This window comes from Electrophorus electricus, chromosome 5 (assembly GCF_041902795.1).
Source record: "Electrophorus electricus isolate QZ-2024a chromosome 5, ASM4190279v1, whole genome shotgun sequence".
In the NCBI taxonomy this organism is placed as follows: Eukaryota; Metazoa; Chordata; class Actinopteri; order Gymnotiformes; family Gymnotidae; genus Electrophorus; species Electrophorus electricus.
The window spans coordinates 25121450-25137794 of record NC_137501.1 but is presented as its reverse complement, the minus strand read 5'-3'; the positions used below and the strand labels follow the sequence as shown (position 1 = coordinate 25137794).

The window sequence follows — 16345 nt, the reverse complement described above, 5'->3', positions numbered from 1 at the left end:
CAGCACAAGGTTCAGTAACAGCTCATCTCAAGCCTGTGAATGCAAGATGCAAATACTGGTGTCTTGCACTCTAGACAGGGCTGTAGCCTGATTCCATTCTTAATACTGACCTACCGATTCTCACACGAGTATATGCATTAGACAGACTACAAAGCACTTCTGTAAGCTGTCCTTGACAATGGCACCTGCCAAATGCTGTAAATGTAAAAAGGTGCATAAATAAAATTCTTGTTGCATCCTTTCTTGAACAGCTATTCCAAAAAATAAAATAAAATAAATTTTAATCCAAATAATTAATAGAGGTGTTTTAAAGATTTGGATATCACATTGTTGAGACAGATTTGGAGCCTAGTCATCCCATATTAGTTCTTCGCTTCCTACTTCTTAAACTCCTCAGTTATCATACACAAAAGCAGAAGCTCCGGTATAGAACTTGCAGACAGACAAATGTAATTACATCCATTCCTTTTGCCTCTACTACTGATGCTCCATTTTTTCTTTCCTTTCAGTCTTGCTCATATTACTCCATCCACCTCTTTTTTGCTCTATCGGTCTCTGTCTCAAATGTTCAGGTGCCGACAGTAGCTTGTCTCCCAAATCGATGATCACAATTGCAAAATAAATGGGGAGTTTATGGAAGCAGAAGAGATTGTATCCAAAAGGCATAAGCTGAATGCCACCCAGTTTAAACCAGTCAAATCGCATTTAGTAATAATCCTGTAATATTAAAAGAAGCTTGTATACAAATGCTATAATAAGAGCTTTAATAAGCGTTTGTAATGGGTATTATTGCATCTCACGGTGTTCAACATTTGGTAATTTTATTAAATTTGCCCTTGGAGAAACAAACAAACCAAAAAAAAAAAAAAAAAGTCCTCCACTGCTTCTCGATAAGACGAGGTAGCACACCTGGGCTTCTCCTGCGCATCAATGAGCCGGATGACATCCTCCATCCACAGCATGAGGTCGCGCACCATGCTGAAGAAGCGGAACTTGTCGGCAGTGTCCAGGAGGCGGGTGCGCCGTCCCTCGCATGCTTCCAGGAGGGCCCGCCACGACTCCAGGACCTCAGCCTCCCGCCGCTGGATGTCCTCAGCCTTGTCCCCGGCATAAGCTGCCTGTAGACGCGCGGCATCGTCCTGCAGCTGCTTCACCTGCGCAGAGCATGGCAAAAATCACCCGAGCTTGTTGGATAGACTCGGGACTTACAGAGCAGGCGGCCATCATTTGCAACGCGGCCGAGAAACAAAGAAACAAAACCAAAGGCCTTAAGGCAATAGCTCAGGCAAGAAATTGCACCTAGTTAACTGCTAATGAAAGCTATGAAAGTTGCGCTGCAAGACAGCTAGTTCTACATTAAGATAAGGATAGCCTCATGCATTTTGAGCTAGCATATTCCTTGTTTGTAATCGTTGGGAGTGGACAACACGTTAAGCCCTGGATTTGGGCACTTGGTTGAAATTCAAGTAATTTCAAAAAATTAAAAGGAGACCGCTATGATTTCAGAATGTGACTTCCATTCTTATCTAAACTTGTCTACATAACCATCCAATTGTCTAACATCATGCACAACATGGCTATTGCTTGGCTCTGAAAGGCTGGCCCACCTGTGTCCCCAGGGCCTGGATGTCATGTTCAAAGGTGGTGTGCATCCTCTGCAGTGTCTCCACTGTGTTCTGGTCTCGGCCCAGCTCTTCTGGAAGCTTCTTGTGTTTGTCCAGTATGCGTACCAGCACCTCCTTGGCATCGTGGTAGAACTTGTGCAGCTCGTATGAAGCAGCCAAGATCTGGGTGCGAGTGTCAATCAGCTCCAGCAGGTCCGCCCATGCCTCATTGAGCCCATCCTTCCACTCAGCGATGGTTGCCGCATCCGCATGGCCCGAGTTGATCAGGTCGTCGGCCATTTTGTTGACACCGTCGACACGCTCCTGGCCGATGTTGCCTGTGTCACGTGCGAACTCCCGGAAACGTTCCTGAAGCATCTGCACAGGCATAAAAAATCCCAGGCCCCTGTACTGATACTGTTTCAGTCTCTGTAAGTGTGGGTGTTTATGTAGTGCTTGTTACAATGACTAACCAGGTGAGAACACAAATGTAGCTGGTTCTGAGATACAAAATTGGAGAGTAAAATTATTACAATTATTCAGAAACAAAATTCCTTCATTAGATTTCATATTTATTAAAAAAAAAAAGGTCAGTGACCCATTCCCAAGTGACTAATTTCAGAAAATTAGTATTACATTCTAGATTATTTTCCAATCTGGATCACTATACTTCTCAGGATGCAAAAAATGCAAAGCCAGGTCCAAAACAACGTCAGCCTATGGAACGAAAAGTTCAGGTGGTCAGAGAAAGTCTCTTACGGTCACATGTTCGTAGTCCTGGCCCAGCTCGTGAGATCCTGCCACCACTTCCCTTTCGGCAATCCACTGCTCTAAATCATCGACCTCACGGTTGAGCTGGAAAAGACGGGATCTCTCATCCAGCTTTCCGCGCCTTTCTTCAGACAGGTCCTTCAGGCCCGCATAGAGCTTGTCCACCTGGGACTGCCGCATGCCGATACGCTCACTAAGGGGTGACGTGAGGATTGGTTTATGTCGGTTAAACAATACCCAAAGTATTTCATAAACTTTAGGTATAACCTGTCTCCATTGTAAGTTGTAAGTAATAATGTGGCTAACTCAAAAGCTAGCATTGGTCTGTTGATAATATGAAAATGAGACCATGTTCTCTCTAGCCTTGACTTTCAGCTGGTTTAATTAGCATTTCTAGAGTATTCTTTTCTTTTACAAAACTCTTAGTGAAAATCAAAATGTATATGTAGTAGTCACCAAAACACACAAACAAAACTTTTTTTTTTTTCTTTTTTTTTTTACAGGGGGTAGAGATTTCAGTTTTGGGCAGCAACCGTTTTTACAGAGATTTACAGGACTTTGGTCTCCCTTACCTCTCTGGATGCCCGGCAGCTACCAAGGCCCTGCTGGTCTTAGAGAGCTGGTGCACGGTGTCGGCATAGTCCTCCACCGCCTGCTCCAGGATCTGATGTTTCTTCAGCATGGTCACTGAGCTCTGTTCGTCCTGAAAGACAAGAGCAAGAGCGGCTCAGAAACAGACACAGCGCCAGAAACAGAGACGAAGTACTTCCAGCTTGGTGGTGAAAGTGAAGTTCATTTTTCGGACAGCGCCCATAGCCTTATATGCCACAATGTGACTGGCAACCTTTATTTTAAATCTTTTATGAGTAATGTCTAACTTTGATATGCTTATTAACATTAGTTATACAGTGCTAAGACAGAGTAACTAAATCAGAAGCATAAAGGGCACACAGCATTAGAACGTATATAATTAAAACAAAATCCCACAAGGTTTGCCCACCTTAGCCTTCTCCTCTGACATCATGTACAGCTCCTGCTCACTCATCCAGGCCTCGGCCTCGGCTGCATCAAAGTAGTACTGCTGCGCTCGGTGTGCCTCCTCCAGGCGAGCATGCCGCTTCTCCACCTCCTCCTGGAGCAAACGCCACATCCGCTGGAGGTCGTCCAGGCGCGGCCGGATGGCCGCGCTGGCAGGACTGTCATCCTTCAGGGTGTGCCCGCTCCGCTCGAAGATGTCTTCGTAGCGTGGCTGGTGACCCTGGATCTCCCTCTGGAGCGTCTGGTTTGGGGAATATGGTTTTGGGGTCAAGGGTGTGCGTGCGTGTGTGTGTGTGTGTGTGTGTGTGTGTGTGTGTGTGTGTGTGAGTGTGTGTGGGGCTTTAGCTGGTCAATACATTTTTACGAGAATTATTGCTTTAAAAGGGTTAGGACTTGAGGCTTAGCAAAAGATGATTAGGTCTGGATAAAATTTCTCAATATTTTTGTCCTTTACTGCAGTCAGTACCTACCTGGTTCTTTTTGATAAGGAGTTGGACGGTTTGTAAGTTATTGCCGTGGTCCGTTGATATGGCCATTGGCATTCTCTCTTCAACCCAGAGCTTTAAAAAAAAAAAAAAAAAAAAAAAAGAACAAAATGAAAAATTTGATGATGAGTGTATATTTCTCACCCACACACAAATACAATTTCTACATAGATTTAGTCTGACATTTAACAGGATAAAAGCCCACCATCACTTCACACACTACATAGACATCTACTTTGGCAATTTGGGCTACAGCAAATGGAGGAGGGGCTAGTCCTTTTGAATTCTCCTGAACGAGGTCAGTGCAGTCACTACTGTAGATCCTCTCCACCCGCTGTGGATAAAAGCACCTGCTGCTTCTGTTCTGCTCTCCGCGAAACCAGGCTAAGGAGCTAAGTGTAGGAACTGAGCGCTCCCTTTCCTAGACCCCCTCCCTCCCCCATGGCTCTGGCTCGCCCATCGCAGTTACTGCAGTGGTCCCGTTTCTTGCCACAGGCCGCACCTCGCCTATGCACGTGCGGGCAGGGAGGTGAGGTTTTACGGGGAGCGATGTCCGCGATACTCACGATCTCGTCCTCCACGTCGCGGTTGAACTGGTGGATGTCGCGCGAGGCCGTGAGGTTGCTCCGGCGCCGCCGCAGCGGCTCCTGAAGCTGGAGGAACTTCTGCTCTACGCCATGCCGACGCCCGTCCACCTCGTCCGAGCCCTTGCCCTCCTGGCTGAGCGCCTGGGCCTGTGAGCGGAGCTCCTCCACCTCCTTCTGCCGCACCTCCACCTGACTCTCCAGCATCTGGGGTAGCAGAGGAGGGGAAGGGAAAAGAGCCAAAAGCAGGTGCATGAGGACAGAATACTAGAAGAGAAACCTAGAAGAACAACCTCTCCTCTCTCACATGTATGCGATAATGCATGCTTTCACACACGCACATGCACACACCTCTCTACACAAGTCATTCAGCGCATCTCCCCTTTCACTCACTGCAGCCACAATTATTTCCTCGGCATGTGCAGTGAAAGTCCAAGGCATCCATGCTATAGATAGACCAAGACATATGTGCACGGTACTGGCTTAAACTAATCAGCATTCTCTTCCTCTGGCATTCCCGGTGGACTCCTGCTTTTAGGCTTCCTCTCTCTCGCCCTCAAACACACACACACACACACACACACACACACACACACACACACACACACACACACACACACACACACACACACACACGCACGCACGCACACACTGCAAGCAGGCGGTGTAGCCGCTTCCAACACCACAGAGGCGAGAGCGTGAGAGAGATGTTGCGTAACTGTAGGGGGAGTGGTGGCAGTTATGTAACAGCTAGCGAGAGCTGCTAAGAAAGGCTCCAGGACTGGCTATGAATGAGCTAAACTCGGTAGAGATCCCAGAAGGACCAGGCACTGTTCTTCATATACAGTAAATGGTCATCATGCATTTATGCCTACTGTGTAAATCTATTCAGCTGCTCTGTTGTTTGGCTATATCAAAGCTTAAAGCTGAACAAATAGGCCATATATCTAATGGTGGAGCTAGTAAGCAAAAATATTTCTCTAAAAACCACACTTGTGTGTAATAAGGCACCTGCAGCAATGCAGACACGGACTGGCTTCTTAAACTGCATTCAGCCCAGCTTTGGAGAAAAAGTTGAGTCGCTGGCCAAAAATAATTCATACTCGTTAGCACTACCTGCTGGATAGAAGCTGTAACTGGCAGTCTAAAATAAGTAGAATAAGGAGAAGCAGTCTTCCAGAGAAATGTTATATATGCACTGTGCTGAAGTTAGTGCTGATGGATAAAGAACAACAAAAAAACCCTCAAACTTTGCTTGGCTGTTTAAATCAGCAAAAGTTCCTAAATTCATAATCCTAATTTTTCACATTTGATTTCAATCAAAATTTGTGCTAAACATCAAGACAAAAATTGGCAGCACAAAAAACAAAAACAATGACATAGGCCTTCTCAACAAACCTTACCACATGAGCCAGTAGAAGACCTCGCTGTCGCCTAGCACCCAACCTCCCAGGAGAAACACAATCACCATACCTGCTGCTTCTTGAGCAAGATATTGACGCTGGTCAGGTCTTTGCCAAAGTCATCCGACTGGATTTGGCCCTTCAGTCCAGCAAGCCACTTGTCCAGGTCGGTGCAGCTCTGGGTGAAGAGCTCAGCCTTGTTGGCGTCGAACAGGCACTGGGCCTTGGTCTGCGTGGTGGACTCCAGCTCTCCCCACGTCTTCTTCAGAGACTCCAGCTTTCCCTTCACCACAGCCTCGGTTTCGGGCTTCTCAGCCACCAGCGCCGTGCCGTCCTGGGGGGGGGGGTTATAGTCGAACATTTAGGGAGAGGGGTGAGAGACGACATGTAAGCAGGCCTGACCTGGAAACCCAGCCTCATGCAAAACGTAAATCTGATATTTTACTACTTATATCAGATGGGTTTGGTTATGGTAATAGGTTAATAGCAGATCTCCAGAGCATTAAAACCAGAAATCTTAAAAGGATATGCTTCATAACACTTCATCCAAAGAAAGCTAATGTTTAATAATGATCAGAATATGGAAAATGGTGTTGGATGGATACAACAGGGCCATGTGAACTTGGATGGATATGACAGGACATACCTTCTGGATCTTGTCCAGCCACTCCTTGTTGGACTGCAGTTCCGCCATGAAGGCCTGATGTTTGAGCCACTTACTGTGCAGGTTGCGTGCTTCGTCGTACGACATGTCCTGGGCTGTTAGCATCTTCTCACTGATCCACAGGGAGAGCTGCACGCACAAGATGGGCAATTACAAACACACACGCGCACGCACACACAACCAGTCACCCCCCAACCAATGTCCCAACTCTGTTGTATTTTTATATAGCTGGCACGTCAAGTGCTCTTTTATGCATTCGTGTTTGTCTGTTTAATTGTTCATTGTGACAAGGCCCAGGGACATAAAAAAAGGGTGTGTGAAGTGGTTGTGGGTGCTTAAAAAAAAGGAACAACTGTATTTCATATTCACTAATGGGAAACAAACCTAGAATTGTTTATGAATTTCTACCTATAAGAAACATGACATTTCAGGGTAATGGCCCAAGAAGCACAGTAAATGCTTGTAAAGCAGAAACAATATACAGCCCTAAAAGGAAGTCAGGTTCAAGTTTCAGCTCACCTCCTGACAGTCCTGCAGGAACCTCTGTAGATCCCTATTATCTTTAAGCTTGGTGAGAAGCTCATTGGCTGTCCCGCGGTTCTTCTTATGCCTGGAACGAACACGAACACACACACACAAAATCACTCGATAACCGTGGCTCCCATTGGTGTGCGCAGCCAATGCTGAGAATCTGCTGGACTCCACCTCTCTTCGATGGAGCCCACTTTCTCCTGAATTCGCTCAGAGCTGATGTTGCCATCGGACACCAGCCGGCGACCTGTCTCCACCACACCATTGATCTTCTCCTCGTTGGCGTCCATGGTGGTCATGAAGTCCTCCTGCTTTTTAATGGCTGCCTCTGCTCCTTCCAGGGTGGCCGGCATCTCCGTGTGTGCCAGTACATATTCCTGAAGAAATCACAGAGGGAGAGAGCCACGGAGACAAAGAGTTCACATGTTTCCGCCAGCATTAAAAGCACAGCTCAGTTAAATAACTAATCTGTTTTAGAGGTTGAGAATTATGTTTAGATTAGGTTTAAATAGCACTGGTAATGGCTTACTGCAGAGCCAGACCTTTCCAAAAAGAACCCCTCCTGAAATTAGGAGCCAAATGATAAAATAAGGCTTTTCTGGGTTCTCTACTGACCACACAAGCATAAACACTTGTTGCCAATGTATGAGGCAGCATTCTTCAGATATACAGAGCAACTTGCTTACTCAACAGTACGTCATTGTGTGCGCTCTTTTGGAAATCGAACCCATGTCCCTGGTGTTGTTAGCACCTTGCTCAACCTGCTGTACCAAGTGAGCTACATGCTCAATCGACCGCTATACCGGGACACAACGCATACAGAATCAACCGAAGCCATGCATTCAAGCTCTCCTCTCAAGCACTGCACCTGGTTATTGAGGAAGGCTTCAGCCTGCTTGGTGTCTCGGAGGAACAGCTGGTAGGCATGCGACTGCGAGAGCAGCTTCTGCCGATTCTCCCACATTTTCTGCAGCTCATTCCAGCCAGTGTCGAGCGCCTGCAGCCGTTGCCTGAGGAACATGTACTGGGCGTCCGTCTGGCCCTGGGTCACCATCTCGCCCATGTCCCGCATTTTCTGATAATCCTCCTCGTAGTTGCGTATCTCGTTCTTGATGCCCTCATGCTGCGCCAGAAGCTTTTCGGCCTCAGCCAGGGTGTTGGGCATGTCCTCGGATGCCACCACAGTCTGCGTGCGTGACAGCCAGGCCTGGAAGTCGTCCAGCTCCCGGAGGAACTGCTGGAGTTTGCTGGCCTCGCCCAGGGACTCCTCACGGGTGCGCAGGGTGCCCTTCATCTCCTCCCACACGTCCTTGATCTCACCCAGGTGGCCCTTAATGCCTGGGCCCTGATCCGGGTGCTCTCCGGCCAGCTGCTCAGCCTCCTTGCCCAAGCCACCCAGCTTGTCCTCAATGGCAGCCAGGTCTCTTTCCATGCCAGTCAGCTTACGCTGCAGGGCCATCACGCCGGCCAGGTCATTGCCCAACTCCTGTGTGGATTCGATGACTTTGGTCTTCTCACGGATCCATGATTTTGTCTCGTTGCACTCAAGGTAGTAGTTCTGCACACCAAGAGCAGAGTTGAGGGCATCCTTCTTCCGATCCACGAGGTCACGGAACTGGCTCCACCTTGGAAAAAAAGAGCTACAAATTTACCGTAAATTCTGAAACCCAGCTGAAATGTGTCTGCAAGTAGCAAATGGAGCATTGGAGCCAGAACAAATGTGAAGATTACCTGGTGTTGAGTTTGTCCTGCTGGGCTTTGATCTCCTTCTCGCTGGGGTGGCCACTGTGGATGAGCTGGCGGGCTATTTGGTTCACCACAGCCACTCGGGAAGCTTGACTGTTCATCTCTGGTTCAAGGCTCTCAAACCTGGAACACAACCACACGCAGAGAAATGGATAATGCCCACAAGCACAAAGTGCTCCTCACTTTTACTTCCACAGTAAAATTCCACAAGATTCCCCATAAACTACTCCATCATAGTAATTGAAGGGAAAATGTTTTAACGAGGACTGGTGAGCGTGAGAGTTTCCACATAACGCCCTGTGGGAACTGAGGTAATGGCCTTAGATGGCTTTAGAGTCTCACATTGTAATCATGCTTCTATATTGCCAGCCAACAGTTTTACAAGGTAAACACTTCTAAACAAAGATATGATTCACTCATTTTTAAACGTTTTGTGGGACAATTTATTGGGAGGAAAGTAAAAATTAAGAGAATATATGTGGCAGTGAAAGAAATTAGACAATAACGTGCCACATTCTAAAAACAGTAAGCACATTTTACATCCCAAAGCAAAAGTGTGCCCTCTAGTTTACTACAGTGCTGTCAGTAAGTAACTAGTTATCAGTAATGCTTCTTATTTTTGGTCTGTGCAATAGCACAATAGATTTAGAATGAAACGATGACTATGACATTAAAGAGCAGACCGTTAGCTCTGAACCATGAATATTTACATCTAAATCAGGTGAACCATGCAAGTTTACATTCCACATATAATAACGTAAATGAGAGCTGAGACACCCCTTTACCTGTGCTGAACCACCTCCAGGTCCTCCAGTTTCTCTGGAATCTCCATCCCATTGAGCCACTGCTCCTTCTCGACGATCCACAGCTCGCACGCGTCCGCCTCACTCATCATCTTGTAGAGCGCCAGCGCATCCTGCAGGGCCTGCTTCCGCAGCCTGGTCAGCTCCGTCACCTCCTTGTAGCGCTCCTCGATGCCAGCCAGGCGCTTGTCCACGTCAGCGGAGTTCGCCTGCTCCTCGGGCAGCGCCCGGGCCTGCTCATGCAGCGCGTCCAGCACAGGCCGGTAACTGTCGATCTCCTCGGCCACATCCTTGTGTTTCTTAGCAAGTGCGCGGGTGGAGAACTCGTCATGGCCCACGTCGGCACTGGACACCAGGCGCAAGGCATCCAGCATCCAGGCGTCCATGTCGTCAGCGTCGGCATGGAACTGGTGCAGTCCGCATGCCTCCTGCAAGCGGAGCCGGCGTGCCGCCGACAGCCGCTCCAGGTCCGCCCACTGCTCCTGGACGTCAGAAATACGCTGGCGGATCTTGTCTGCGCCGAAGTGGCCGGCAGCCACCAGCTCCTCACCTTGCCGCACTGTCTGCTGGAGGTGGCCGGCCCGGCCGCTGCGTTCATCCTCGAAGGCCCTGTGCTGGCTTAGCAGGCGCAGAGCTGCAGTCAGGTCCTTGCCGCAGTCATCCGATGACAGGATCTGCTCCTTCTCTCGGATCCAGCCCTCTTCCTCAGCCATCTCCCAGAAGAACTTCCAGAGGCGCCGTGACTCCTCCAGGCGTGCACGCCTCTCTGCTGCCAGCTGGGTGAGCTCCTGGTAGCAGAACTCCATGTGTGCCACGCGGTCACGGATCACTTGTGGGTCACAGGGCTTATAGCCTGCAGGGGAATGCGATAAACAAAAGAGTGCACTTGTGTGCAGGTCCCAACAGCAACCAAAGAACTCGAACATAGAGTAAAGCATCACTTTGCCAGTGTGGGTGACATTTATCTTCAGAACTCAACAAGTCAATACCTGCCAACTAGAGGAGACTCAAAGAAATCACCACAAGCAAAATACACCCACATTGTAGCTAGAGATTCTTATTCGCATATCCAAAAAACAAAATAAATATAAATATTAATTTGCAACTGATGACTAATCGCTAGCCAGTACATTAGCATTAAACAATTCATGTCTCCTTGGGACATAAAAATTGCTTCTAAGAACCTCAAAACTGCTTATTGCCACTCACCCTCAGAGTCGTCTGCAAATTTCTGTGCATTGGTGTTGACAGCCTTAACACGGTCAGCTTGTATGCCTATGTCGGCTTCAACCAGAGCCTGCTTCTGTAGCAGGTCCTCCACCCCCAGGAGATGCTTTCCATAGTCCTGAGATAGGAGCAGCATCTGCAAACAGGCCACAAGTTCTCCTATCAGACCACAGCAGCTCTATTGCCATATGCAACAGCTCGTTTACATGACTAAGGCTTTGGGCAGGCCTTAGTGGTCATGAAACTGCAATAAAACAAGGGCATTCTTGTTAGGTCAGATAACTTAAGGGAATAGACTATTAGCAAGTGGTGACTGGACACATCTTTTTTTAAAAGATATTTTTAACAAGAGAAGACACAACCTTAGCAAATGCATATATGCCATCAGCATGTTATTTTACTCCTTTCAAGCATTCATTTTTCTAAATCTAATATTGTTCCCCAAACACTATAAATGTACATGTAATTTGTCACTTTTTCATCAAACCAAGAAATCCCTTCCTCTCATCAGTTCATGAGTAATATAGCACGTTCTGCTATTAAAAAAAAACAAAACAAAAAACACAAAAACAACCACCATCACAGGTCTGGCACTCAAGCTGACCTTCATCTCATCCATCCAGTCCATGATGTAGAGCATTTCCTGAAAGACCCTCTGCAGACCCAGGTTGAGCTCCAGCCTCTGGCGCCGAGCCTTCAACAGCTCCAGCAGGTAGTCCCAGAGCCGAAGGACATTGTCCCTGCGAGCCGCGATGCGCTTGATGTCGTGGTAACCCTCCACCTCCAGCTCCCCTGCTACAGCCACCACCACTTGCACACGTTCCTCGTATGCGGAGATGTCTGTCTCGATGGCCTCGTGCTTCTTGGTGGCTGCCTCCACGGCTTGTAGGTCGAAGCCAAAGTTGTCCTACACACACCGGGGAGGAAGGGATGGTGGGCCAGGAGTTACGAGTTCATATCTGCAATCATTCTGAAGGCAGTTTATGGTTTCTGTGCTTTGATGAAGTTTAAATCAGCATACAAAGCTCGGGTCTCTGGCAGAGTCAGTTGTGGAGGAGTGCTTGCAACATAGTAGTACCACAACTGTCCACAAGGGTTTGCCAAGAGCTAACAATTATTATATGAATCTAAAAGAGATGCAGAAGCAGAACCTGACATAGAATAAAAAATCTGGATTAAGTGTGGATAGATGTTTGATAATGCATTTGGCTGTGTGTGCACAGAACCACACCAGTGTTCCTTGGTGTGTGAAATCACATTTAGACTTCAGATTATAATAATGAATCAGATTAACATTCAACCTGCGTAGACAAGCTAGTCCCAACTACAGTCCTGACATCAAAGAAAACAACTGACTAGTACAAACTACGTGAAGTGTTCTGCTGCCTCTAAACTTAATTGCCAGTCACATGTGACCCAAGTGTTCTGTGTGCATGCATATCAGGCACCTGTGAGACCAGCCGCTGGTTTTCACTCAGCCAGGTTTCTCTCATGGCAGCCTTGCGGTCGAATCTACGTGCGAGCTGCTCTAGTTTCTCCTGGCGAATCAGCTCTGTCCTCAGAGCCAGTTCCCGCTCATGCTCTGCCTTCTCTAGCCTCTCCCATGCCTGCGTACAAAAAGAGCTACCAATCAACCGTGACTCGGCCAGCCGAGTACATTCGCAGACCTAAACAGCAAATAATTGGTAGAGATATTCTCCCACTGCCTACTGACAGGACATTCAGTATTCAGTTTGAATGTAGAACAGACCATATAGCTACTCGCTGGCAGTACTCACCTTGTTGACATCTGATATGAGTTTCCCCTCCCGAGGCATGTAGACCTTTTGATTGTTTGCTCGCATTTTGCTCTGAATAGTGAATAGGAGCACCTCCAGATTGCCTTTTTCTGTAAACCTAAAAAACAAAAGGAACCAATTATTTGCCTGCCAACCTGGCCAAGAGTGAAACCCCATAGGTCACATCCATCAAACTTCTCAGAGTAAGAGTGCTGATATAGTGTTGTATTAATACAACCATTTCAGGAAAGGAGAACTGTTTCTAGATCTGTGACACCTGTTGAGTATTGGCCAACATCGTCATGGCATCTGCAACATAGAAAGCAATGCTCAGGACATGGGAGGATCTCTTACTTGGGAGGTTTCTCCACTGTTCTGTATGTGTTGAAGGCTTGCAGCTGCTGTTGCACTCCCACCAGGGAGTTGGCAAACTTGCGATTGTTGAGGATGATGATGGTCTGCTCTATCCACTCCAGGAGGTCAGAGGCCAGAGACTCATATTTCTCGATCATCTTCTCAGTTTCAATGGCGTTGTCTAGCACCTATGACCCAGAAATGCAACTGGAAATTTTAGATGCAACTACATCCTGTCAGTATGAACTTGATGTAAGGCATTTGTGAATGTCAGATTGGTTGATAAAAGAGATATGCAACCTTCCTAAAGTATAATATTGACTCTATTGTGCTTATTAATTGCTTTACAGCTACAAATTCTAAAGATATATTCATAGGGCCATTTTGAGGTTTAGGTTTTAAAGTGCTTCATTTGGATGGAGGAACTACAACAGTGCACACTGCTACCTTGTACAGGATAAAAGGTATTTATATATTGTTTCAAGCCATTTAAAAACTATTTAAATTATTTGGACTGTCTCACCTTTCCAATACGTTTGCCCTCCACCTTCAGTGCCTTCATCTTTGAGAAGTAGTGATAGTAGGTGACAACATAGGTGATGATTGACTTCTCATCAGGATGGTCGACACTGATATCTGGATCACACATGCACACGTGTCCCAAAATTGCAAGGATCAACAACTCCCCAGACAAAACATTGGGCTTGGCTTCCTCATTTGTCCACAGACAAAAAAGCAGGAAGTCTTGTCAAGTGTGCTGTGTGAAGTAAACGCTGTGAGCTACATATTGTTAAGCGTTGTGAACTTCCTACTCTTTGCCAAGAACAATGCTTCTCTGCTTCCTCACGTCCCTGCTCTTTGTTCCTCTCTCGGCATGTTACCAGAGCTTCCAGCTGGGCTTCCATCAGGAGATGACACTCGCTGACTTTCACCAAGAACATGCCAATGTTTCCTCTCTCCAACAGCTGGAGCCTAGACTACCATGTCTGGTGTCTACATGTCCTTTAGAAGCCAAGCCCAAGGAAAGAACTAACTGCTTCAGGATAGGTTTGGCTGTTTTAACACCTGCGACATGAGGAATCTTAACTTTGCGCCTCATATGTTTTACAAAGGAACACAACATCACAAAGCACATGCCATTTGTTGGAATTATCTGGACTTTAGCATTAACAGCTCCCAAAATGTGATCTGACCTTCATCCAAGACATGATAACTATGACTTAATGTCTATGTATTAACAAAACACCACACACAACATTTTATAGTTCTGTATTTTTAGTGAACATATCGTTTAAATCAGGGGTCTCAAAGTCCGCTCCTGGAGGGTCAGAAACCAGCATATGATTGCTTTGCTCAAACACACCTACTAAATCTGGCAACTGATTGAGGAGTTGAATCATGTGTGTTTAACTAATTAGATAATCTAGCACTGTGGTGTCAAACCCTGGTCCGAGAGGGCCAGACACCAGTGTGGTTTGATGATTGACCTTATTGAACACACAGACTAAGTGTTTCTCCAAGATGTGTCCTCTCATTTGTCCCCAGAACACTGTTCCACAGCCTTTCATGAACACCATGAATTTTTCTTATGGTAGACTTGTCTCACGGTGTCAGAAAGTGCAAGGGGTGTGTGTGAATCCTTAGCCATCACACTAAGGATCTTGGTCACTTGTCTGATGACACAGAATATCTGGACACCCTAAAGAACCAGCAGATTGCTCATTCAGAGGCCACCATTTTGTGTGAGAGGAGTCCATTTTCACCCCTCTGGTCCTCTGAGCAGGCAGTAAAATATCACAGCGCTGTCCTACTTATGGATATAGGGCATAATGTTGCCACAAACACTAGTGGCTATGAGGAGCCACAAAATGAAGTGGAACAATTTGCTCTGTTACACCAGATGGTGCTAATATCAAATCTGAAGCTCAATTTCTGGATGTCCTGTCACTGAGTTGAACTGTTGCTGCAACAAACCATTTCTGTATAGTACAATCTTTAGCAGAACTTATTCCTCTGTAATTGACTGTGCTATGGGGTTTGGCTTCCTAATTTTTAAAAATGGAGGGAAGCCTTGTGAAGTGTGCTGGGGGACATAGCAAAGGTTTAGCCATTTCCATTGTAAACTATGATCTTGAAAACCAGGGAAAAGGGGGACATGTTTAAGTGAAAGCGACCGACCTTCTGGGTCCAGAAGTTTTGTGAGGCCCAGGTGCTGTTCAGCCAGGTTGAAGGCATTCTGCAGATTGTAGTGAGCATTGGACTTCTTCAGCTTATCAAAGTCTATCAGGTCAGGTCTATGTTAAAATGGAGAGAGAGACAGACACAGAGAGAGAGAGACAGAGACAGAGAGGGGGGGGGGGGTTCAATGAGAAGGAGAGTGAGATGGAATACCCATAATCCCATGGCACATTAGACTGAACTACAATTTATCTTGTGTACCTGTGTTTGTGAATAAGGGCATTGAAGGCCATGCCATCTCTCCAACTGGTGGTGAAATTGTGAATGTTGACATTTGGGTAGCTGAAACCACACACAAAACAAAAATCAATCACAGTTAAGAAGCAGACATGGGATAAGGTATAGATGTGGGATCTATCTAGCTTCAGGTTGGCTCAAATAATTCAAGACTGTATAACTAATTTCAGCAAGCCTGATTGAATGTAAACTATCCAGCAAGGCTACGGGTCACTTTTAATCAGGCTTACAGATGTCAGTAACTCAACTGGTATAAATGCCAATATGTAAATACTTTTTAAATGCCTTGATTTTCCTTTTTGAGGCATAACTTTAAATTAATTAATAAAGGAAGCAAAGCCTAAATTACTTGTATGGGCCTACACTGATAAATATATATGTGTGTGTACGTACCCTGCAGTCTTCATCTGACACCACAGAAGCAGGGCATCCTTCGCAGACTTCTTCTCTTTGTTATCCTCCGTCTCAACGCTAATGTCCTGAATCTGTCACAGACATCAGACCACCCCTTATTCATATAAAAGTGCCACACACATGCATCCTTCACAATCTCCTAGTAAATAATCTTCCATACATATACAATAAATAAATAAAACACCCACACACCAACATGTTTGATTAATATGTGCATTTAGCCTTTTTGTAATTGCAGAGCTTAAAAATGTTATGCATCCATATCTTAAGGCAAACTTGGATACTACTAATCCATCCATTTTAATTACAAAGAAATGCTCTTTTTTTCTTATTATCAGTTGATAAATTAGTCTCACAGTTTAGTTCCCAAAAATAAATCTTATGTTAAATCTGAACACCCCTTAGTCCAATGCACTGTGTTCCTATTTACTTAAAACATGATTATTGTATAGCACAACAGCAAACACT

General features: G+C 46.1%; 1 protein-coding gene across 2 annotated transcripts in view; it reads right to left on the bottom strand.

Annotated features, from left to right (window-relative positions):
• Positions 1 to 16345, bottom strand: part of LOC113588836 (spectrin beta chain, non-erythrocytic 1) — a 60166-nt gene that overhangs the window by 9313 nt on the left and 34508 nt on the right. For both annotated transcript variants that reach the window (XM_027028196.3, XM_027028195.3), the window contains 23 exons: positions 15857 to 15948; positions 15428 to 15508; positions 15167 to 15282; positions 13512 to 13624; positions 12989 to 13176; positions 12635 to 12752; positions 12305 to 12463; positions 11461 to 11763; positions 10839 to 10992; positions 9612 to 10482; positions 8812 to 8949; positions 7949 to 8705; positions 7255 to 7457; positions 7069 to 7159; positions 6532 to 6678; positions 5956 to 6219; positions 4465 to 4689; positions 3884 to 3973; positions 3376 to 3654; positions 2948 to 3078; positions 2364 to 2568; positions 1608 to 1982; positions 910 to 1154 (listed from right to left, as the gene is read on the bottom strand). In XM_027028196.3, the coding sequence (XP_026883997.2) occupies positions 910 to 1154; positions 1608 to 1982; positions 2364 to 2568; positions 2948 to 3078; positions 3376 to 3654; positions 3884 to 3973; positions 4465 to 4689; positions 5956 to 6219; positions 6532 to 6678; positions 7069 to 7159; positions 7255 to 7457; positions 7949 to 8705; positions 8812 to 8949; positions 9612 to 10482; positions 10839 to 10992; positions 11461 to 11763; positions 12305 to 12463; positions 12635 to 12752; positions 12989 to 13176; positions 13512 to 13624; positions 15167 to 15282; positions 15428 to 15508; positions 15857 to 15948 (5345 nt within the window). The remainder of the gene's footprint in view (positions 1 to 909; positions 1155 to 1607; positions 1983 to 2363; positions 2569 to 2947; positions 3079 to 3375; positions 3655 to 3883; positions 3974 to 4464; positions 4690 to 5955; positions 6220 to 6531; positions 6679 to 7068; positions 7160 to 7254; positions 7458 to 7948; positions 8706 to 8811; positions 8950 to 9611; positions 10483 to 10838; positions 10993 to 11460; positions 11764 to 12304; positions 12464 to 12634; positions 12753 to 12988; positions 13177 to 13511; positions 13625 to 15166; positions 15283 to 15427; positions 15509 to 15856; positions 15949 to 16345) is intronic.